Source organism: Balaenoptera physalus (genome assembly GCF_965194825.1).
Source record: "Balaenoptera physalus genome assembly, chromosome: 4".
NCBI lineage: Eukaryota > Metazoa > Chordata > Mammalia > Artiodactyla > Balaenopteridae > Balaenoptera > Balaenoptera physalus.
Window position 1 is genome coordinate 68,211,259 of NC_138891.1, and position 25,552 is coordinate 68,236,810.

Consider the following 25,552-nt stretch of genomic DNA (forward strand, 5'->3'; position numbering starts at 1 on the left):
TTTATAGCAAACTAAGGTCCAGGTTGTTTAAGTACGTTGCCCAGGGGTAGATGGCAAATTAGTGGCAGTGTTGGGCCTTAAACCCCATGTTACCCAAGTCTAAGTTCAGAGTTCTTCTGCATTACTAGAATCCATTCACGAATAAAAGGAGCACTGAAGAATGTTTAATTCCTTAGCCTCCTCTAACAGTCAGTCAAGGATTATAAATATAATTTTTTTCAAATGAAATTGGGCAAGTTATTGTTTCCTGTGACAAGGATCCATTTGAATTTAGGTAAATAAATTGATTATATGTTTCCAAAGTAACCTCTCCTATGCCTGATATGGTCTGCATTCCCATTTTTTATTAATCTCTTGCCATATATTATTGACTATCGTTGCCATAAATTAGCTATTACAGATAGTAATATCTAGGAAAGGCGAGAAAAAGAACTTATAAAATTCTCTTACACAGATACATTGGAGGAGAGATTTTCAGAAATGCAAATTATATCTATGATCCTGTTTCATTGCACTGGTCATATGACTTGATTGGAATTCTTTTTTGATGTTAAATTATTTTACAGGAAAGTAATTACAGAGTCAACTTTAAGTAGGTATAAACCCAGGTATTCAATATTAAGTTTTGTTTACAGTGATATATACTGATATACATTATTGATGAGCTGATGAGAAGAAAATTCAGGCCCACAATATATTTAGAATTTAAGATCATTAAACAATGTAATCCAGGAAGGAAAAATAAAATGAAACTAAAGGAACTGCATTTATATAGGACGCTTCTAAAACAACGACCAGTCAGGAGAAATCTCTATTCTTTACTGCCATTTTAATTCTAATCATCAAAACTGAAGAAATAAATCAGTCTGTAGATGACTATGGGAATGTGAAAGAACTTACGGGAGGAGATAAACAAACAACAAGGAAACCCTCTTTCTATATTTGGGCATGGTAGTTATACTTGCTCTTTCCTAATGGTGAAAGCAGGCAGTTTGAGATTCAGCCCCTGGGTATCCCTACACTTACCATACCAGCTCCATGTTTTAGAACACCCCCAGGGTGTTCTGTGATTACCCGGAGTATATGAAGTTTCTGTGACCAAGGTGTGTTTTATCCTTTCTGTGGGCATATCAGCTAGTTTGTGGTGAAGCTGAATACATTTCAGCTACAGATGTGGGTAATTTTCTAGGGTCCAGGCAGCGTCTTCTATTTCGAAGTTATTTTATAGGAAATGAAGCATCTGTTCAAATTCAAAGGAAATCCACTGTTTTACTTTATCAGGCTTATAATAGACATCAGGCAAATCGTGTTCATTTTCACCTTTTATATGTTGTGGAGAAAAGACTGTCTCCTCTTTCAGACATGATAGGGTAGATATTCAACACTGTTCATTCATTCACTGAGTCCCTATAGAGTATGTTAAGGTTATTCGAACATCAAGATACCTGTTAGAAAGGGACAATCTACTTCCTATTACATTTCAAATGTTCTAATAGCTTTTGTTGCATAAAAAACACATGGGTCACAGAGGATCCCACAGAGTTCTTCTCAGGGCACTTTTTGGTACTCATACGAGTGTCATGTTCTAACTTCGGAGACTATTTTACTTGTCATCATAAATAGGCATCTCATTAGCATCCCAGCATAACACAAATTTCTCCCTTCTGTGTTTATGGAATTACTGAAGTAAACAAAGGGTCCAGTTACTGCTTCTGTCATCCCACCAGCTTCACTTTGGTGGAAAAGAAGAAATAAATATTATTCACATTAACCTGGCACAGAGCTAGCTTCATAGGCTGCAAAGTGTGCAGTCATGAAAGGGCCCCGTGCTTTGTTTAATGTTCTGCTGTCACCATTATGAAACTCTTAATAATTTATGAACAAGAGGCCCTGTGTTTTCATTTTGCGATGGGCGCTGTGAATTATTTTGCTGGTCCTACCTACCTAACACTTGTTCTTCTTGGCTATGCTGGTCTGCCCTCTGCCTCTAATTGTACTTTGTCAACACGTCCACTCTCTTCAAATCAAAGAAATTAGCAAATAAGAAACTTTTTTGGTCGTTGTCAACTAAATCATTTTAAAATTAGCTTCAAAAGTACTAATTCCTACGGCAGGTTTATGGTATAAATTTTTAATAAGGCCATGGAAAGTCTCCAAGGAGATTTCTAATCATACAATTCTACTTTGGTGGGTTTGTTGCTGTGTGTTTCAGGCTAGTTAATTCAAAGTTAGTGTTGGTTTTATGCTTTTTTTTTTAAAGACAATTGAGTATACTACTTAGCTTTTGTTTCTTTAAAGTAAAATTTGAGGGAAGCTTAAATTGAAATATGTTTTCCCATTTTTATCTTGAATAGTAAGCAGCTCTTTGCCCAAACCTGAGAAATCTAGTTTTACATTATATAAATTGAGGCATCAGTACTGGAAGCAAATCCTATTGTGAAGTAAAATATTTCACCCGAACTTTTTGGGATTAAAAATTATGGCATGTAAAAGCATAGCCATCAACACCTATTAATGGCTTGAAATACAGTTTCTGCTTCTTTGGTGCCACCCCATACGTTCAGTCTCACTGCTGTCCCAGGGACGTCGTCTTTGTACCCCTGAGGTAAATGGAGTTTCCATTTCTCTTATGTCCTTCAAGCAGCACTGAGTGTTTACTCACTGGCTTTTAAAGCTGGGTCCCCAAACTTTTCTCTTTACATTTATTGGAAAAAAAAAAATTCAAAGGGCAATGTTTCTTTGTTCTCCTCCAAGCGCACAATTAGCTGAAGTTCCATTCTGTGTAGCTCGAAGGAGGAGGAAAGGGTTGGCCCAACAGGCTTTTTACCGCCTGTGAGAAAGTGCTTGGCGAATTTCTTTGTCCCCTTTGTCAGGGGCGGCTACCTCCCTAATTGTACTGCTCTAGGGAAGCACGTGCCTCTGGGAGCATTATCTGATTCCTACAGGACGCTCAGGAGTGCTTTGTATACTGACCCTTAACTTGAACACAAATAATAATTTCAATCCCCTTTCTAGGCTGTTGCCGCAGGCTTGGACGCCTAAGAGCTTTCATTCAGCCAGGGGTGTGGACGCCTTCGTCCGGGCCTCAGGTTTTAGTTCTGTCTCTCATAGCTGTCTCACCTGCAGTTTGCCTCACCTGTCAAGAGGGGAAGCTAAAGATGGAGGACAGGAGAACTAGGAGCTGTGGAAGTCAGAGGGGAGAGAAGGCTAGACTAACAGCTGCTCTTGTCAGCAGCGGGATAAGTGTAAAGAGATTAATAGTTATTTGAAGAGCAAATGGGGACATGGCATTCGGCAGTGGAATGCGAATGTATAAATGTAATGGAATGGGCATGCAACCGTTAACATTTAGACAGATGCTCTCTGGACTGAATGGAATGACAGAGTCCTTTCTCCTCCCCGTGTGAAATACTTAAAGTTTAGTAAAATAATTTTCGTACGCTTCAAGTTGAATTAAAATTGTTTTCAAGCATCCGTTTCTTTGTGAGTTTGTTCTTCTCTGTAGTTTGACTTAATCTGGGACTCTGTTATATTTCAGTTGAAGATCCAGACTCCTCATTTCCTTTATAAAATATGTACCCACGGGACTGCCTTCTTCTTTTTGCTTTTGATTTGTTTTCCTTTTGCTAACTTGAAGAAACAGTGAGGTTTCCACATGTCAGAAGATTTCACAAAGGGAAAATGGTACACAGGCTGGTGGCCCCTTCTGGAAATCTGTCCAATTTGACTCAGGAATGACTTGAATTATCTTATCAGGCTGACAGATGGAATGGTGTTGGCAGGGCCCTGGACTTGGAAGATTTGGTTTCAAAATCCCTACTCTTTGCTTATTAGCCGATGCTTGAGCAAATCACTTCCCCTCTCTGATAGTAATACAGTAAGGATTTTTTGCCGATGAAATGAGAAGTTAAATCATTCTTCCCATAAACACCTTATTGAATACCTACTTGGTGCCGGTTTTCCTAGAAGAAATAAAACACCTGGCAGAGAAGCTATATGAATTAATGTACTTCTGAATTATTTCAAACATAGACTTTTAATCATAACTAGATGATATTTCTCTTACACATGTTCTACTTTAGAAAATAGTAAACTGCTACAAAGAAAATGAAAAAACAGATGAAAAATTAGGCTGTTTGGATGGTCTGCTAGCATGTAACCTGTTAAAATATATAGTTGCCTCTCCCTGTCCCTGCTACTCATTTCCCTCCAGTCTTCATGAACCCAGTCCCTGGGGGCAAGTCGGTACCCTGAGACAGAATTTAGAATGATGACTAAAAGGAAATTTGGAGGACAACTGATTTTTCTCAGTAAACAAAAATTTGATGCTTAAGTGTCCTCTAGAACATATCTATCCAGTGGTCTTTTTCATTCTGAATACCAGGACAGACGAAGAAAAAGAATAGCAGGCAGTATTCACTTATTTTAAAGAATTCATAAGCAGCTACGGAGCACGGGCCCTTCTTGCCCAGTTTGCGAATGAGCACATAATCCACTTTCAAACGCTCTCGGGGAGACCGCAGTCTCCAAAGGTTGCCCATGAAGCCGTGTGAACTGTGCAGGTCATTACAAAACATACACACGCCTGGGATTCCTCTTGGTGTTTCGAACTATGCATGACACATTGGTCATTTTCCCTTGAGTGCGAAGTGTTGCAGATGTGAGGTGGAACTCTGTAGAAGGCACTCGCCAAATGATGCCTTTTTGGCAGCAAGGATCTGCAGCTTAAATGGCTAACATGGGGGGTTTCTGGGTGTCCCACAGCCACAGTACACGAACCTGGGGCTCCTGAACAGCATGGACCAGCAGATCCAGAACGGCTCCTCGTCCACCAGTCCCTACAACACAGACCACGCGCAGAACAGCGTCACGGCGCCCTCGCCCTACGCACAGCCCAGCTCCACCTTCGACGCCCTCTCGCCTTCGCCCGCCATCCCCTCCAACACCGACTACCCGGGCCCACACAGCTTTGACGTGTCCTTCCAGCAGTCCAGCACCGCCAAGTCCGCCACCTGGACGGTAAGAGCACCGGGCGCCCATGTGTCCTTGAACCTGATCCCCAAGTACAAGGGTCTTCTCCATCACCCCTCCCCCCCAACCCCCGCCCCCGGCTCTCTCCCCCATCAAAGCTTAGAGCTCCATATTGAATGGTGCAAAATTTCTCCCTGTCCTCTAATGACATTTTGGTTTGAAATATTCAACACTGAACCAGAGAGAGAGAAAGTGCCATTTAGTAGGAACAGCCCTGATCTGGGAACCAAACTCCTGCGTTCTGGCTGGCTCCTAGCAATTTCAGCTGATGCATTCTAGCCTGCCTCACGCTGTTGGGAGGTCCTTTGTGTGAAAGATTTTTTTTTGGAAAAACGTAAAACATTACGCCAATGGAAAATACCGTAACCGTAGGATATGTGTTTGCAGTCTGCAGAATGTAGGCGTTGCCAGTTTCATTATTTTGAAAAAATAAATGTCCCAGTAAGGTGCGATTTAAAAAAAAAATGAATAAAATCACAAACACAGTGTAAAAAGAAATTAAGATCTTATCTATTAAGGAAGGGTTAAATTTGTGCATGTGGGTTCTATGGCATGAATCATAATTTATTGATACATATATATCTATTACATGTAGAAGCAAGTTTCCCTCCCAAAAATCCTCTTAAACTACACATTAGAGGCCTAAATTAGCTTCAAAGAGATTCTGATGAAAAATGTTGAAAAAAAATCTTATATAGAACTTTTCTAAGAAAACATGGAAATACTTTTAAAAATTAAAAAAGCTACAAGAATGTTGATTCTATTTCAGAGTTTATTCTATTATAACATGAATAAAGCTTAAATATAAGGGAGGAAACCTATAAGACTGGTTTTAACTGGTCGATCAAAGAATGCCCAAGACCAAAGTGACGCACATTTTGTCAAAGAATTTAATGTTTGCCGAGATTATAGAAATGCTTCCAAACGTCATCGTCTTGTTGAGAAGTAGCTTTCAAATTGTTTTAATAGATTTTTCCCTCTTTGGCAAATAGGTTTCCTTGGAAATCATTTCTCTTTGTATGTTACAGTATCCAGGCTTTTCTCCAGTTGTACAGAGTTTATAAAATAATCTGCATTAGTAACACTAAATTCCAACATAATTTCACACGTGTCCCCTCATTTTGACCTAACTTTTTTGTGAGCTAGGTAGGGCACATTTCACAACTCCCATTTTACTAGTAAGGAAAGCTGAAAAAACATGGGGATTCGGTGGCATCCCTAAAGTTACAGAGACTTTTGTGTAGCTGGTCCTATTTCTGATTCTGCCACCCTCCTCCCACTAGATTATGTCCTTTCTTTTTCTTTTCACCATTTCACATCAGGATGTACCATAATTGTCTAAAAATTTATCTTAACGCTTTTCTTTCATGGTTTGAGAAGCGGTTCTGTCATGGTTCGTATTTCAACCATAAAGTAGAAGTGTTAGCTTAAAACTTGATCTCTCTTCCATGTGCTTTTTTTAATCAGTCGTGTCATACTGTTTAGTCTCTTTTATGTTAATAATTGTGGAGGTGGACACTCCAGGTGAGTAAACTTAGAGTAAACTTAAAGATATATTGGTTGATTGATCTAAGTAATATCTTGCTGAAGAACCACTAAAATAACCATTTTATAAATGGAGCACTGATGTGTTTTTGAATAGGGGTCACACCAATTGGATGTTTACAGTCACTGAACTTCAAAGCTAACAGTTTTTCATCTGACATTTGCAGAGCTCTACTATATTAAGAGTGAGCACATCTGAGGGATAATGGGCATATTGGGGCCACTAAATGAAGAATCACCGCCCTCCTAAAATGGCTTAAGAACCTTGGGGATGGAGCATGATGGACCATCAATCTTTCTTCCTCCTCCCTCCCTCCCCACCTCTTCATACAGAAGTCTTAACGCTTTTTTTCAGTTTTAGTGCAATTCTGAACCATCTTCCATCAAATCCCCTCTCTCAGAGAGGTACACTGTCTCAAAAAAAAAAAAAAAAAAAAGGTTGGGGATATCTACATAAGTGGTAGGTTAAAAGTAAAGAAAATGGGGCTTCCCTGGTGGCACAGTGGTTAGGAAGCCGCCTGCCAGTGCAGGGAACACGGGTTCAAGCCCTGGTCCGGGAAGATCCCACATGCCGCAGGGCAACTAAGCCCGTGTGCCACAACTACTGAGCCTGTGCTCTAGGGCCTGCGAGCCACAACTACTGAGCCTGTATGCCACAACTACTGAAGCCCACGCCTAGAGCCCATTCTCCACAACAAGAGAAGCCACCAAACTGAGAAGCCCGCGCACCACAACAAAGAGTAGCACCCGCTCGCCAAAACTAGAGAAAGCCAGCGCAAAGCAACAAAGACCCAACACAGCCAAAAATAAATACATAAATAAATTAATTAATTTTTTAAAAAAGTAAAGAAAATGTTTTGTAGAGTACCCTGGTAAAATTTCCTTAAATGTGATAGCAGTGGTATCAGGACCCTGAAAGAGGGGTAGGCACTGTGGTGATGGGAAAGAGCATCTCTTGGGAGCCAGAAAACCTGGATTCTCACTGTGATCATCCTCATGACCTTAGCCAAGTCACTTCATCTTTCTAGAATTCAGTCTGTGCCTCTGATGAGGATGAATGGGGTGAAAACTACTTCTTTTCCTTAAGATGAGATAGTGTTATTAATCAACATAGTTTTTAGAAGAACTTAGCTTCTAATCAGTTCATTTGCCTGCCATTAATACATGACCTTGGTTAAGCTGGTTTGCCTTTCTTGGGTGTCTGTTCAGTTGTCTACAGTGTATGCTATAGATATTACAGAATAAAATGGTTGAATTAGATGTCCATTCCATCCTACTAGCGTATCACATGGTATTTATATTTTTATTCATGATCTTTCTCTTGTTCGCAATTAGACTTATTTTAGGCCCAGCTACATTTCGTCTAAATCCAGCACATTTGAACCCTTGTTTGAGTAACTCCTGAGATCACCTAAAAATATGTAAATTCTTAACCATGTACACCAGTGTCTTATACATAGCAGCACCTAACTCTTTGAGCCAAATTATATACCCTCACACTTATACACAGATCTCACATTTTTAAGTGTTCTCTCATGCGACTTGGAGCCTCAGAACCGAGGCTGTTATCCCATTTTAGAAATGAGGAAACTTCAAGAAGTAAAGGTTACATGGCTGATCACCAGCCAAAGAAATAGAGGAACCCAGGCCTCCCTCCCTCCCAGTTCAAGTCTCTCCACCATCTTATCTAGACTGTCTTTCTCTTGATTGACAGAAGGCAGGGAGATACAGGCACTCGCAGGCCCTGTGTAGCATGGAGTGAAGCCACCTGACAAAGGACATTTTTTATGCTACATTATACAACACCTATTTCTTAGGCATCTGTGCATTTTAAAGCAATTTTTCAAAATAAAAACACTATATTTTAAAAACTGCCCACAAACTGGAAGCAGCAAAAGCAGCTGTCGTTAGGAAGGGTCACATGTACCTCATAGTCTTCTGGTAATTCTTTAGTAAAAATCTTGTTAGTACCATTTTATCACTTGTCATCCTTTCGTGTTGTTTTCTCTTTTAATTTCTGGTTTTACTAAGAGTCACTGCCAAAATATAATTAATATATTTAAAGTATATACACATATTTCCTTTGCTTTCTCTGTTTCCAATAACGAATGTGTTCCCAGTTCCATAAAAATATGGTATCTATTTTAAAATTCTTCCAATGAAATAAAGTGAAGAGCAATGACATTCTTCCATATTCTCTCTTTCACACACACATACACACACACACACACACACACAGTCACACCCAAACCAACACGGAATTTAGGACTTGGGTTTCAGACTTTCTTCTTATTTCCACAGTGTAATTGTTACTTACTGATAGAGGCCTACCATTTAATATAATATAGTGCTGGTCTAGCATTATAGCTGGAACTCATCAGCCACAGGCCAGTTGACAGTATGGTAATTTGGAAATGACAAGAAATTTAGGTGCAGATTTCAACCCTGAAATTTACTAGCAGCATCTGGGACCTGCTCAGAGAGTTCAATCTCTTTGAACTTGACTTTTTCCACTTACACTTAGGGAGGTTCATACTTTCCTTATTGTGAGGATTACATGCCACATGTAAGTGCACCTATCAGCACCTGACTAGTCATAGGCATACATGTGTTTACTGAGTCTGAATTTGAATCCCTTTGCTTCACGAGCTTATTATAGTTTTGTTGAGGGTTCAGTTGTGCCACAAGTAATAATTTGAGAGAATGCAAAGCAAAATGTCTTCTACTTTTTTTTTTCTTAGTGCTTTTGGGCTATTAGCATGCATACTCCAGCACCACAGGACTGTAATATTATCCACTACTCAAATATGTGAATAGATGGCATAGGATGATATCAGGCCCTCCCATATGCAGACTTCCGCAGGCTGGCCGAGCTGCTTTCCTAAGTCTGTCCAAGAAGATGTAGGCTCTCCTTGCCGGCACTAGGAAAGGTCTTTTCCAGCTTTAAGAACCTGTTGAATTCCAGCATTTATTTCTCATTTATGGGGATGTCCTTTTTTTTTTTTTTTTTTTTAATTCTCCGTGTTAAGTAAATAATAGCAGTGCTTTTGTGGTGGCAAAAGTATTGGAGGCAACCTACACACTCACCAGTTGGGAACTGGTTCCATAAATTGTGGCATATCCACATGACAGAATACTCGATGGCCATTCAGAAGAATCATAGGTACCGATCTGGAATGCTTTTGGAGTTGCTGGTGAGGGTGAGATAAGCCTTCTACGGCACCTACTTGAGCTTTGAGAGGACTGGTAAGGACACTACTTCTGGGGGCAGAGTACTTTCTTTTGCTGAACTCCAGGGACAAGGGTTTTTCTGTGTGTGAATATAGATCAATCTGTCTTGAGTATCAGCCTCACGCACCTTTGACAGTTTGAGAGCTGTTTTCCGCACAACCCAGGACACACAGTATAATCTGTGTGCAGATACTGGGAAAATCCTCAGGTTAGTGTTTTTCTGTTGTGCTCTCCGTCTGAGATAATGACCCTAGACTTTGGACATACATCCCTTTTTGCTCTTGTGATTTTTTTCCCGTCATAGATGTCAAGGTCTTGTAGGGCAGGCACCTGGACCTAGTGCTCAGAGCCATGTCCAGCATATAGTAGGCCCTTAGTAAATATGAAAAAACTTTGTTTTCTCCTCATGACCAAAAGAAATAATTACAGTCCCAAGCAGTATCCCTCCATTCTGACCTTGATTGTTAACTGTCCATTAATTCGATGCCATTTGCCTCCACCCGTGATTTAGAGAGCCCTCTTCCTTTGCCTTTCCTAATCATGCCAGCCTCACGTCGTGTTCAGAGCTTTGAAGACTCTGACTTGAGCAAGTGGAGAGATTAGGGAGGTGGCATTTGAAAGGGGAACAGCTAGTTCCCCGGAGAGTTTCATTGATCCCAGCATATCGGGTCTTGCAAGCTCGCTCCCCTTGGCTCCTCCACAGGCGAGCTGAGATGCATGCCTGTGGCCCACCCTCCCTGTCATCAGGTTACCTGTAATGTAAGACTTCCAGAAGAAGGCTGCCAGCTCTGCAGAAATCTAATGCAAGCCGGCCCATTGCGTGGCCCTCTGGAATCTTGGGGCTCTTAAGAATAGCCCATCAAAGGACATGATGTACAGACAAACTTTTCCATGGTGAATATGATTTATCAGCTTCCTTGCACAAAGGAAACGCTTCTCTCACCAACACTTGAGCCTTTACTGGGGCTGGTCTTAACTGAGTGGCTGTTAGATTTCATTGCTAAGGGACAGAAGTCAATAGACTTGTCTTTTGCCAGTGGTACGTTTGATAATCATAACAAAGTTATTTTCACTTCTTGCCAGAGCTATCCTATAAATCTCCAGAGATACATAACGAAGTGTCTTTGTGTGCTCCTCCCATGATAAAGAAAATAATAACATTGAGCATTGTCACCTGTTATCCAAGCTATTTCTTAGTTGATGAGAGTATTGAGGAAGAATGTCCTAAATAAAGGGTTTGGAGATTCTTGGGGATGGTTCATGTTACTTATTTAACTCTAGGTTTTGGACTTTAAAGTGAATTTCAATTGTAAGCCATGCTATAGGGGAGTTGTCCCCACATCCAGAGCAGAATAACTTAGCAAGTTTGCTCTAATTTGTTTAAATTAACTCTAGGTTAATGTATTCGTGATAAGCCAGTTTCACCTAATCTGATGTTTAGGGCCCTCCCAGCCTGTGCTCAGTGATTTCCTGAATCCACGGTAGAGTTTCTACTTAAAGGAAAAAAATTTTATATTTATTTATTTATTGCATCTAATGTTACGAGAACTGACCACTGATTAAGAAGAAATAAATAGCAAATTTAAATAAACTTGCCTTTCTTTTTCTACTACAAAAAGAATAACAGCAACCCCCCTTTTTTTCCCTTCTTATTCTTTGTCCTGTTCCTCTTCCTCTTCCTCCTTCTCCTTCACTTATATTATTATTCATAGTAGTCAATTTGGTTTTGCAGATATTACCAGCCACTTGGTATTTTGTTTTCCACCGTGGCTTTGGTTTCCCAGAAGTGTGGATTATTTTGAGGAGGATTGTGATATAAATAAATTAACATGGAAATTTCCATCAAGAGCAGGGATCCGATCCTCAGGCCCATTTCCCTAAAAAATCACTTCCACTAATAATGGACTACCTTGAAGGTGGCAAACCCAAATATCTGGCACTAGGGGGTAGTGGAAATGAGTCAAATGGTGGGGATGGGAACAGTGGCAAGATGAGTTTACACACCTTGTCTGCAAGGGAATCTGCTTTGCAACTCCACCCTGGTGTCATGGGGGAAGGTAGGGCTGGAGTTAAAAGATGAATTTTTCAAGAGCATTTGGAAACCTGGATTTGCATGTAATATCTCCAGATCTTTAAGTGATATATTCATTTAAAAAAAAAAGTTGTAAAAACCACAGACCAAACAAAACCATAGTCAGACTGAAGGCTGTCTTTGCAGTATATTTAACAGTGACAAGGGACAGTTACTTAAAATTTAAATAAAATAACTGGAAACTAGAGCAAGCATCTAAGGGGAAAGTTACAAATAAATATATTCCATTTGGAAATAATAATTCTCTGTTCCTTTCAAAAGTCCTATAGATTAACCGCCCCCTCCCACCCCCCTGCAATAAACTAAGCAATACATTATCAATGTAGATCTTTCTCAGTTTGTTTTCATGCAGTTAATGACCTTCCTACCTTCATATTCCTATAAAATTTTATTTTATAAAATATAATGATCTGCAGCATTGGGTCCTTGGCATAAAGAAAGAATCTTCTTTGTTTTGTTTTATCTATTTATTTATTTTAAAATTTTTTATTTATTTATTTACTTACTTATTTATTTATGGCTGTGTTGGGTCTTCGTTGCTGTGCGCGGGCTTTCTCTAGTTGGGGCGAACAGGGGCTACTCTTCATTGTGATGCGCGGGCTTCTCTTTGCGGTGGCTCCTCTTGTTGCAGAGCACGGGGTCTAGGCACGCGGGCTTCAGTAGTTGTGGTGCACGGGCTCAGTAGTTGTGGCTCATGGGCCCTAGAGCACAGGCTTAGTAGTTGTGGCGCATGGGCTTAGTTGCCCCACCACATGTGAGATCTTCCCGGACCAGGGCTCAAACCACATCCTCTGCATTGGCAGGCGGATTCTAACACTGCCACCAGGGAAGCCCTGTTTTGTTTTAATACTTAGAGAATTAATACTTAATACTTAGAGAATTTATGGGACTCCATAACTTAACTAAAATTGGCCAAAGCTGTACCCAGAAAAGGCAGTGCGATTGAAAGTGCTTCGAATCAGTTTTCTCAGCTCACTAAACAATGGCTCATTTGTAATTAGCACATGGAGGGTGTGGCAGAACAAAAATCACCAGAAAACTGAGGTGTAGACAGAGAATAATGTCATTGTATTTTTCTTGAGCCATTAAAAAAAATACTGTATATCATTCAGTTTGACAGAGATTTCTTCAAGTCAGCCCTGAATAATAATAATAATTAATTATTATTTCCAAATGGAGTATATTTATTTGTAACTTTCCCCTTTATTGCTCTCAGTGTCTTCCCATATGTGAGCTTTACACCTTCTCCTGTTTGTGTTCCCTGATAGTATCCATTTCCATAGTGTGATCAAGTCTTGTAACTGTCCCCACCCCCTCTGGTGGAGAAGGGAATATGTATTTTTCTCATGAGAGGTATTTAGCAATCAGCTGTCATGTCATGGGTAAAAGCAGCTACATATGAAATAAATCCTCATGGTTTTATATCAGCAGCAATTAGTATGTCTATTGGGTCACTGGAGCCTGAAGGAGGCATGAGATAACATAGCTTTCTGCCCAACAGCTTCTAATTTTTTGAAATTAAAGAAAAGTTTATTGTAGAACAGAAAGGAAAATCTTAGACTCTTTGAAGTCCTGCAGATGTTTTGTAGACGTAGAATGGTTTTTAGAACAAGGGGTCCTGTAATTAGGCACACAGGGGCCTAAAGGTACTGATCTTAGCAGCCATCTCTCCTGTGGTTTTTAATAAAGATTACGACCCCATCATCAGGCTGCCCTCAGCTGAAGTTTAAAGGAAATTGAGAGTAGCCAGAGACCCTAGGTCTAATTTACTGTGAGGTGAATTAAGGAGGGATTCTCACTTTACAAATAGAATCAGCCTTCTCATTTCACTTTGAATCTAATAATGAAGACTCATGATTTCTTAGTTAAAAAAGTAAAACAGTATAATTTGCCACCTTGTTATTTTATTAGAAGGGTCTGAAGAATTGGAATGTAATTTCTAATTGTTTTATGCAGAGTTAATTCTGTGTCTTCAAGTTCATCAAACAGGTGTTCTTTTGTGGGTTACTCATTTAGTTTGCATTTTTGTTTTCCTCTTCATGCTGTTTTACCAGTATCATCTGCACTAAATCTTGTGGAAAATATAACAAATAAGATGAGGACACTATTTCAAAAGACTTTTCTTTTACTTGGAGTGGTTTCCAAGTTGTATTAAGTTGAAAGAATAATGATTGCTTACTTAAGGATCCTCATTTGAATTTGAGAAGTCATCTGACAGGCTCCTGAAGAGTGTGGCTCATTAAGTAGAACACAGAACTCAGAAGGAGAACTTGTGGGCACTAAAAAACTCTGTGATCTGGGGCAAGTGACTCTGTTTGTGCTCATCTGTTAAATGGGTATTGTAATATTTACTTGGTAGGATTGCTGTGAGACTTAATTAAAATTTACACAGTACTTTGGGAGCCTGAGAGGTGAAGCTCTAAAAACACAGTATGTTATTATCTTAGGATCCTGCATTTTTGTTTTTAGATTTACCTGTGTGAATAGTACATCATATCCATGCTTTCAATTCAGGCAGTTTTTCAAGGTTTTCCATTTATAAGCAGACATGAAATGAAACAATATAGATCTATAAGTCCCTAGAAATAAATGTAGGATAAATATATATGTTTGCATATGTGTATTTTTTTTCTAATGTAAAATAATTTCTTCTTAAAACATGTTTAATTAGATCCTGTAGTTGTTCATCAGATAATTTTTTTCTTAGAGTCTCAGTGTTTTATTGGTAATATTTCAGCAAACCAGTAACAGAATTTTAAATTGTGATCATTTTGACTAGGTCATTAGAAGAAAAATTTAGTTTTTATTAAAAATGCAAAAATAAATACATGTATTTATATAAATACAAATATCTTAAGCTTGTTGAGTAACAAAGGAGTTAATTTACAATAATTATAATTTGGGCTTCAAAGATATTCCTTCTTTCTCTCTCCCCCTTTGCTTACTTTTTTCCTTCTACTCTATCTGTTAATCTGAGATTTTATGAATCTAGAGCCCTAACATTAAACGTTATAAATTGCCTCTCTCTCTCTCTCTTTTTTTTTTTTTTTTTTTTTTTTTACTACTTTGTATTCTTGGAAAAGCAAATTTCATTTTCCCATAAGAACAATGTTATAATTATGGATTACGTTTCTGAACAAGAAATTGTCATCAAGTAAGTCATAGATATGATTAACTGTATGTCATAAAAGCAAAGTTCTATAAGCTACGGTAATTGTTTAAAACAGCAAAATGATTCTCATAGTTCTATAAAATTTGCTTAAATATCTTGTATGCCTTGACATATGTGTGTTAAGTGTGTGTTAAGTTTACTTATAAAATCCTAACAGTTCTTTTTATAAACTTGACTTATCTGAAACTGATATGCTATTGTAATAAGCATTTAAATTAACATTTGACCGACAAGAATTTTGATGCATTTGATATGTAACGATTTGAGAAGCCTATGTTTCTCAAAATAGGGGAGTTAGAATGAATAGTTACAAAATGTATTCCTTTTGCTAAGAATTATATTCAAAAAATTTCTGTAGTGTAGACCATTATTTATTTTAAGACAGTGAATCAATTTTAAAAGATATTATTACCGATTTTGCGTGTAAGAAAAGAAAAGAAAAACTGGATCCTTTTGAATTTGAAAATAGAGTTTTGGTGTGTGTTTACTATCCCTGCCTGCCACCACACTCTCCAGAGTGGAATGGTCTTGAGAGGAAAAATTGTCCCCCAAAGCAGCTGGTTATGAGAAAGGCTAGGAGCGCTATTGGAGAGAGTTCTGTTCCCTTGCATTGGTGATTGATAGTGGAGGTGTTTGAGGACACAAATTGCGTATTAGACCCAGGGTTTGGTGTTTCCCTCTAAACACTATCTATTCAAGTTTATCACCTACCTTCACTCTTCCAACCTTTCTGTATGAAACAATGGAATTAGTGGGGAAGGCCTTTGGGAAATGGTGTTTAGTTGGTAATTAGATAAAGCAGATTGCCAAACATGTAAAATGCAAAGCATTTTCATAATAGAAATTTGGAATAACTTTTTTGTACTTCCACAGTTAGAATGGATTCATAGGAAATGTCTCCTGTTGTGATTATTAATAATTCCTTTTTTGAACTAATCCACATAGATAAGTAACCTCTTTTTCCTTTACTTATTCTCACACCTAGCATGTGTTGAAGTTATGCATGTATAAATAAATGCACACTCTTTTTAAATGCTTTAGTCTAACTTTATTCCCTTTGAGTTTAGGAAGACACTTGGCAAATAACTATTTTAATTAGTCTTTCAAGAGAAAATCATCAACCTCTAAAAGTTACCATGGATAACTCATTCTTTAGGCTTACATTGTCCTTTCATAATATTCACTGGTAATGGATTATGTTTTATGTTTATCTTCAAAGACTACAGCTTACACTTTTGTATATAATTGTAACAAAGACATATCTTGCAGGTATTTATATTTTATCTCTGAGAATCATCATATAATTTAACAAATAGTAACTCATTCATGAACTTTTTGGTGTAAAAATTGGAATGACAAGAGATGAGGAACTTGAGATCTAGGGAAAAAAAGATGTCTCATTCAGCAGCAGAACCAGAAGGAAATATAGACTTCTTCCTGTCTAGTTTCCTACTCATGAAGCAATTAAATATATAGCTATTTGTATAAGTTTCTGTAATGTATTCATATTTCAGAATTGATTTCTTGCCTAGCACTCCACAGTTCTCAGCTATAATGCTTTTCTTTGCATAAAAATTTTAGACATAGGTGTTAAAAGGTGTAAGAATTGTGCTGGGAACAGTCTTTTTGTTAAGTTTTCATAGAATCTTCTCTCAGCCTCCACCCAAGTGTAATTATCCTCTTAGATACTTTGGGATTAAGAGTGGGAATAGAGAGAGGATACTCAAAAGAAAGAACAGGAGAGAGAGGAAGTGAAATGGTTTCTAAGAAAGTAGTGAATGGATCCTTCTTTAAAGGAAAATGTGTACACTTTGAATTTGTAAGTTCAATGTTTTCTAAGACACTTTTGTAGTCCTGGTAGTGTATTTTCATGATATGGACTTCTACTTTGAGGAAAAGAGCCAAACCAATTCAAATGGAATGTTCAAATTCAGTCTAAAACCTTCACTTCATTGATTACTGCATTCGATAGTCTACTGGATGTTTTTCTTTGATGTATAAGAAAATACCTCTTATTTCCTTTAGTTGTCTTTTTAGGAGAGCTGACTAAGCTGTGTCAGAAAAGGAGAGGAAAGGGGACTTGTTACTTACTTTTACCTAGCAAGTCTTATTCCTTTTTGAGAACTGGGCACTTACTTTAAAATGTACACAATACTAGATGGTCTTAGTCAATAAATATATGGTAAGTAAATATAATTCTATATACTTTTCTAAAATGCTTTGAAATTTCCTGGAAAGAAAATCTCTGTAATGATCTGCTTGTGTTTTAGTAAAATAAAATTAAGCAATAAAATTTTAAGGCCCTTTTCCCGTGATAGTAATGATGGTTTTATTTTGACAGATGTGAGGTTTAACTCGTTAGTTGGTACCATAATGTAATAATTGAAACCGTATCTTCATGTAGAAGCATTTTTAAATTTTATACATTATTTCTACCTATTAGAAGTATTCTTTTATTGCAGTTACTTTTGAATATAAGTTTTCCTTCTGACTAACTCAGAACACAACCTAACTTCAAAGAACTTAGGTTGGATTCTGACATTCATACTGTTTGCCTTTGAGGATCCTAGTAGATATCTACATATATATAGAAATGACCAGAGCTACTTGGATATCTTTTGTCGTTGGTCTCAATAAAAGCGTCAGCCATGCTCAGCACATGGAGAATGCTTCAAGACAAGTTAATCAGAAGCAAGGGAATTAGCATGGATATTTTACGCCTGGGTACGGCCCACACTGTTACGTGAACAGTGAGAATGGTTATATCCTTCCGAGACTTGCTCACAAGCGTTCCCAAACTAACAGATTTTTCTTTTTTTAACTGGTTAGAAAATTTGTTTTGAAGCTGTCACTTGGGCATATGCTTGTGGGGCATAGATTTGTTCTTAATGTATTGCTTTCTTAATTTGTTTGGCATTAGAATTTAAGCTTCAGAAACCAAAAATAATAGTAATACTTTGAAACATTTAAGCAGAAGAGGGAATGATCTTTTCCCCATAAATTCCTGATTTAAAATGAAAATATTATTTCAACTGCTAAATTACAATGAGATGTGATATAAGATATATAACCCTGTAAAATATGAGAGATATTTACAAGTGTATCTGTTTTAGTTACCTTGCAAGACTGAAAGTTACAAATATTGTGACCTATCTTAGTGCTTACCCATCCAACAAAGCTTTGCGTTTTTCTGAAAGCAGGGACTGTGGTTCTTTTATTAAAGAATGAGCAAAAGTGCCTAAGGAGGCAGAGTGGTGAGTGGAAAGAATTCAGGATTGGTGGTCAGATAGACCTGGGGTTGAATTCCACCTCTTTCTATCTATGTTGCCTTGGGCAGGACACTGTCTCCAGGGCAGTTTCTTCAACCCTAAAATGGGGATAATACATCTTTAGGTAGCAGGGTTATTGATAGGATTAGACATAGTGAATGTAGAGTGCATAACACTGCCTAGTAAATGGTGATTTTTATTAGGATGAATCATGAATTTAGGATTAGAATTTGGACTAAACCTGCCCTTCTCACAGATGCATCAGGAACTGCAATAGGGAATCCAGTCTATGGAGTACCTCTAGCTTCTGATGCCTTCCACGATGTGGAAGAGATGATATATTAGAACAGTCCTTTAAAACTTTTACCCCAATTAGGAGCAGGGGAAAATGAATGTCTGCCTTGGGCATCCTGAGGCTATAATCTGAAGGGTTCCATAGAAAAAATATAATTTGTTTATTTTTTGTAAAACTTGTTTCAATTTTGCATTTTAATACAAATATACATTTAAATATATTTATCTCCCTCTTTTAAAAAACATCTTTAAAATTAAAGTTCCAGGAAGATGAGTAATATTTATCTTGTGAGTTTGAGTTACACTCAGGCACACTGCCATTTATATTTCTGACGTACAAGTACCTTAACCATTTAAGCGGCACAATTTTGAGACACATTGGTTTGCTCTGGGAGAGAGCCCTGGGGGTTAGTTATTTTTGCAGTTTCAACCTGGAAAGAACAAGGACCCATGCTCTGAAAGGGTGATATTGTTAATCAGTGAGCAGAGCTCCTTTTTTAGTGCTAGCTTTTCCGAAACCAGCCACATTCTAGACTTGTTGGGATGGCCCCAGAGGGCGCAATTAGCACAAAAGGGAGGAAGTTCCTGGGTGGCAGATTCCAGCTCAGAAGGAAGAATGGCCAGGGTTCTACAGGGCTGGAATGCACCACCTCCAGTGATAGTGAGCGCTCAGCCCCTGGAGCTAGTCAAGATAGAAATGAGACCCTTGGCTCAAGTTTTAGGTGAGAGAATGGATCAAGTGGCCTCTGAAGTTCCCTTTGAATGAAAAATTCTGTGCATCCAGAAGAAAAGGCTTTTGTGGCCGGAAAGAAAGAAGAGGACAGCAGTTGACCCAGCGGTTGGTTAAGTGGGGAAAAGAGTACACTTTCCAGGGAGACAGTGGGAACAGCTGAAGTAAAAACACAGAGGCCAGCCTGCTTTGCTCACCTGGAGACAGGACTCTGCTATTCTGCCTGAAGCTGTGGTCACGGATAGGAAACAGCAGAAGTCAAGGCTCGAAAGGTAGGATGGGGCCAGCCTACGTAGGTTAAGGCATTTGGACTATATCCCACGGGCAGTGGGCTGACACTGAATACTTTTTGAGCACAGGAATTATCATGCTCGGGACTGTAGATAAAACCCATTAATCCGGCAATGTATGGAGGTTGGTTGGAGGGGGCCTGGAGGAAGGGAAGCAATTTGGAAAATGCCACTGTAGTGTAGATACAAGATGGTGGGCTCGCTCCCTCAGTGACACGGTGCACTGACGTGGGGAGGACAGAAATGAGAGAGGGCCAGAGGCAGCTGCTGAAGTCATTGCTTCCAGAGGCTACACAGGAAGGCAGGGAGGAGGAATGGAGAGCCAGGCAAGGAGCTGAAGTGATTAACTCTCTTACTAGCGGAGATCTGAAGGCTGCCATTTTCTAGCTGGGGCCTTTGCAAATCTCTTAAACTCCGTGGTGTCTCTTATCTCTAAAACAAGGCTAATGACACCTACGCTCCAGGGTTGTTGTGAGGATCCAGGGAGATAATAAAGTGAAAGTGGTTTGTAAACTCAGAAGTCTGTCCTCATGCAAACTGCTCCTGCTGCCTTGGGATAGAGGCGGCAGGAAAGGCTTGCAGCTTCCTGTCTTGCAAAATGAATGAACATTCGGCGTTTTTCCACCCTGAGCTCTAAGCTAAAGGTATTGGCTGAATGAGATGATTCTTATCCAGCCTATTTCAAAACTTCCTAGATGTTCTTTCTCACCCCCAGTAATAAAAGCTGAAAGCCTATTAGCTCCCGAACACTTGGCCTTTCTGCCTTTCTTCTCTCCCCAAGGAGAAACCCAAGTAGTCTGTAGACTAGAATTCACACTCTTCTCCTGGACTGATGGAAAGGGCTGGTTGCAGGAGATAAGGACCTTTTTGTAAGGCTCTTCTAACTGGGTGTACTGCAGAGGCCTCCCTATGGAGACGGTTCTTTTCTATTAAGTTGGCTGCTGTCACAGACAACACTGCCCGTTTCCCTCAGTGCTTGATAACAGACGCAGTAACATCCGTGCCTAGGTCATAAGCCATCCCTTCCAGGGACTGATTTCCCCCTTGAAGCATCAGTGAGGGGAGAGGCCCTTGTCTGTCAGAATTCTCATGACTGAATCATTGCCATGAGCTAATGTCTCCAGCTTTGTGAGTCAGTGCTGGCCCAGCCTCAGTGTTGTAGGCAAGAAAAATGAAGACACAGGTTAGACTTCCCTCCCATCATTAGCTTGCATGGGGGAAAGCAAACTGAGCAGTCATCAGAAAGTGGTACTTTGGAAATCAGGTGTTTGGTTCTTCTCCTCTGTAAGGATATCAAATAAGTGTAAGAGTCTCTTTGAGCGTTAGCAATAATATTTTTACAAATCCTGTGATTTTGTGTGAGCACTTTGTTTTGCTTCAGGCAAAGTAGGTGAAATGATGTGCTTGGAAGATGAATGTTCTTGTAATAGGCAAGATGTAGCTTGCAGGAAAGCATCTGTAACCAACCCATTCTGCATGCGATAGGGCCAAGACTTGTTTGTGTTTTATTGCCTGTTCAAACATGTCTAATTTTTAAAAGATGTATAAACTTTTTAGAGGATTCCTCTTAAAATGTTATTCCTTCATATAGCAAGTATATGTGTTAATAGCCTGGTGGTTAAAATACATACCCTCATGGTATGTGGGCAGTGCTAACATTGAGCTAAGTGTTATAAAAATAGTTGTCAATATGAAGTAGATGTAAAAAATATTAGGACTGTCAGGAATAGTTCATAAAGCTACCTATTAATCCAGTAGGCAGAATGAAATTATGGTTTCCAATTTTTTTACTCTTCGTGATAGAGATTTTGTGCAAAGAAGCATGAGAGGAGCACCTGGATATTTGTTCCCAAATACTCAGAGATATTGCTCAAAACTTGATCAAAAAGAAAATAACAGAAAGGGGGAAGAAATCAGTGATGGGGGGAATAAGCTTAAATACTATCAATATCAATTCATCAACAGTATTTTTAATTGTCTTGACCCCTCTCTGTCCTTTATCATATATAGATCATATATATAATTATATATATATATAAAATTATGTGTAATAAAAAATATCCTGTGGGATAGGGAGAAGCCTACTTGTTTTGTTGTTTTAGTAGATGTTACATGTGTACCTTCTTAAATCTGTGTACTTTAAGAAGTAGTAAGGTTTTATGGCCGTGATCTCATTCTTGCCACCCTTTGGGGAAGAAGGTTGAGGGTATGTGCTGGAATTTATAACTTCAGAGTCCACAAGATGGATTGCTATTCCCCACTATTTCTGCAGCCCCTCCTGTTTTCCCTTCTCTTCCCCATTCTTCTTTTTTTCATTCTGTCAAAAACATGAGTTACAGTGGTGAAAAGGGTAAAGAAAGCAAAAAAAGGATAGGAAATGGTAAGAAAAATAGGAAAGAAACTTCCAAAACTTAAAGGTTAGTGGCTCTTTTTAGTAGAATGAATCCTTTGAGCTTCTAAAAGGGAAGTTAGTATAATAAAAGTTTTCTTCTCCATAAAACCAAATCTTTTCAAACTTTCTGAGGCTTCTTTGAGTATTGTGTGTGGCAAGGACAAGCGTTGTTCTCTATCTTAGAAAATTCAGAGATATTTTGTCACTTAAAGTGAATCTGCGTTGATTATATTTGATCGGTTTCTTAGAAAAGGCATTATTTCACATTCAGAAGCTTAATTTCCCTTTTGTTAAATTTTTTTCTTGGAATATTTAAAATTTTACCTTCTCTGAAGCTTCAGAATTACTACCGACCCAAACAGGTATGACCAAGTATACATTTATCATAGCTGTCATAGAATTTCCCCATTTGGTGCTTTATATGTTTTGTATCGTATGCATATGCACACGTGTCCCCAGGTGCCTTTGTTGAAGCTAAGTTGATGACCCCGTTCATTAAGTCTCAGTGGTTACAATTCACTGAAACACACCTTTAGTTTCAAAGTGCATTTCTTGAGCACCAGAAGGTGCACTTTGGAGAAAAACACACGTTAACTCCACAGTTTACGCGTAAGCAAGGGACCAGACCCCTCTGAGACTCAATTTCCTCCTCTTTAAGGAGTAAATAATCTCCCTTGCAGGTTGTTGAGAATGCAGTGTGGAAGCCTTCAGTCCAATGCTGGCCACTGAGCAGTCCCTTCCTAAATCATGCTAGTTACTATTAGAGCTCGAGGCTTTAGGGTAATCCTGTTCATAGGTAAGTTAGCCCAGCTTCAAAAAGCTCACAGTCCATCAGGGCAAACTGATAAACCTCACCGTAATTCAGTGTGACAGGTGCTATAATCTGTCTGGAATGTCCCCCTACCCACCACCTTCCTTGTCTGCCAGGCAGACTCCTATTCAGCCTTTAAAACTCACTGAAAGCCTTAATTGTAGATGAAGCCTTCCCTTGCCACCACTCACTCAGGAGTTCCTTTTCTTATGTTCATGACACTTTGTACATATATTCAGAAGCACGGTGTACCGCCTGTCTGTCTCTCCATTACCGTGTGAACTCAGAGGCAGTAGCTTTGTCTTTTCCTCTCTGTATCTTAGTGCTGGCACATATAATGGGTCTCAACAAATATTTGTCAGATGGTATCCTTGTCTGAACAAAGCGTGATACAGCACAGAAAACAAACTGATTTGTTCAGCTTCACAGAGGACTTCACATTTACAGTTGGCTCTCCAAAGATGAGCAGGGTCTTGCAATGGGGAAAAAGAGAAAGGACATTCCAAGTTGAGGACCCAGGTAAGCGAAGGCGTGGAGACATAGCCATGTTGTGTAAATCTAGGAGTAGGGAAGAGTCTGGCATACCCGGACTGTGCGATGTTTGGAGGAATTGGAGAGGAGCAGGAAATGAGGCTGGAGAGAAGTTCACAGAGCCAGATGGAGAGGGCCTCTGAATCCTCCTAAGGAGTTTGGCTTCAATCTTGAAGGCATTGAGGAGACACGGAAGGGCTTTGAGTAGGGGGACGACATCATATTCTATCGGAGGGAAATAACTGGCAGCAGGGTGGAGGTGGGGAGACTAAAGGCAGGGAGGCTATTGCAATAATTCAGATACTAGATTAGGCAAGGGGAAACGAAGGTGAGTGGGGGGTTGGGAGCGGATTTGCAGTGTGCAGTTCAGAGACGGAAACCTACTTCCCATAACTGGGGTTGTTTTGACTCCTAACATTGTAGCATTTCCTGCACAGTTGTTTTAGAGCTACTTCTTATCAGGACTGCAGTAATAAACAAGTCAAAGAATATATTCCTCAAGTGTTGGGGGAGTTTCTGGTGTTATGCTTTTACTTTCTTCTCTTAGGATTCATCTTGGTTATTTATCCTACCGCTTTGTCTATGAGAGGACACACATGTCTGTTGTTGGCCAGATCAAGAAACACCTTCTGTTCTTTCTGGTTCTGCCTTGCATGGAAAGGATCTGGAAGGAAGTTTTATTGATTGAAGAAGGAAGAGCCCTGGCCAAGGAGCCAGTGACTGGTTTGATGGCTTTGGCCCAGGTCCTTTTGCTGCTTTGGGCTTCAGTTTCTTTATCTATGAAAAAAACATATTGAAGGAGATCATTAATCCTTCTTCCGATTTCTTATCCTAAATATAAGAATGAACACTTTTGTCCTTTTACTGGATTAAAAATAATGTATCTAACAGTAGCTCACAGAAAATGGAAATATCTTTCACTTCAGTTTTGGGTATAATGCAGAAGAAAAACAAGAATGCTATGAAAAAAAATAGCAATGCTATTTTACAAAAATCAGTAACTGCACAAATATGCTTTGACCCAGGGCTGGCCCTCAATTCAGTTCAGTAAATTGAATTATAAAATCTCTCCATTCCTTTTTGCTGAATGTTAGAGGTGAATTTGTTACAAAGGATATTAACTAGTAAAAAACAAACAAACAAACAAAAACTACTTTAATTTTTACCTGTACTCAAAGAAAGATTCAGCATTTACTTGACAGATACCATATTTCTAAACCTGGTTGTAGGAATTGGACCAAGAGGGAAGACTTTGTAAATCACCTGCCTAGAGATCCAAGCATCTGAAAAGAGGAATCAGGAAATCAGTGTCTCTTCCTGCTTTAGTACCTGGAACATACTGTTCTGAGAAGTACAATACAGGGAGTGTGCTAATTGGTACTAAATATAATATGATTAAGAGCTTTAAGCATTCTGAAAGCTAGATCCATGCAAACAAGTTAGAAGCTGACTGTCAACTTTTAGAGAATCCAAGTCCCCTTCTCCTTTACCTAATTTTTTGACCCAGATATTAAGGGAGCGAATGGAAGAGTTAAAGAAGAGTGCATGTGTTATTTTAAAATTATAACTAGACAGTGTTTGGAACAACTTCCTTGAAAATTAGTTCATTGCCTTTCTTAACTAAATTCAGTGTCAATGATCTCTATACTTTTCTGACAGTTTTCTTCAAATATTTCCCCTTTTAATTCTTTCATTAGCAAACCAAAATGTAGCCTTAACTTTTTTCAACCAAGATAAACTATTTTTCGGGGGTAAATTTGTACTCACTACACAGGCACATCTCACCTGATATATAAAAATCTCTCTTTATACAATTTGGGAAGTATTAACACTGATTAAATATTAGCTACACTGTCAGTCTTCATTTTCTTGGACTTAGGAAAGAGTGGCCAGTGGCCATTTGCTGGGATTAGAATAGGATGGGGGAGGAGGGCTTTGGCAAGAGAGCATTAAACTGTTGACACAAAGACAGTTCAGCATATCTGGAGTTCAGATTTTAAATCTGACAAAGAGAATCTAATTGGTGAATAAAGCTAGACCTTTATAAATTGTAGTTAAGAGTTACCCTTTTATCAGTCTATCATAGTTCCTGATACAAAGGATAGATAATTCGTGGGTTTGAAAAACAAAACTAAATTTTTTTTTTTTAAATCTACCTTTCAAT

At 38.8% G+C, this 25,552-nt stretch overlaps 1 protein-coding gene across 9 annotated transcripts in view; it reads left to right on the forward strand.

Annotated features, from left to right (window-relative positions):
• The window catches only part of TP63 (tumor protein p63), a 228,491-nt gene that overhangs the window by 144,359 nt on the left and 58,580 nt on the right, over positions 1 to 25,552 (forward strand). For all 9 annotated transcript variants that reach the window (XM_082461484.1, XM_082461489.1, XM_082461483.1 and 6 more), the window contains one exon: positions 4,765 to 5,019. In XM_082461484.1, coding sequence (XP_082317610.1) covers positions 4,765 to 5,019 — 255 coding nt within the window. The remainder of the gene's footprint in view (positions 1 to 4,764; positions 5,020 to 25,552) is intronic.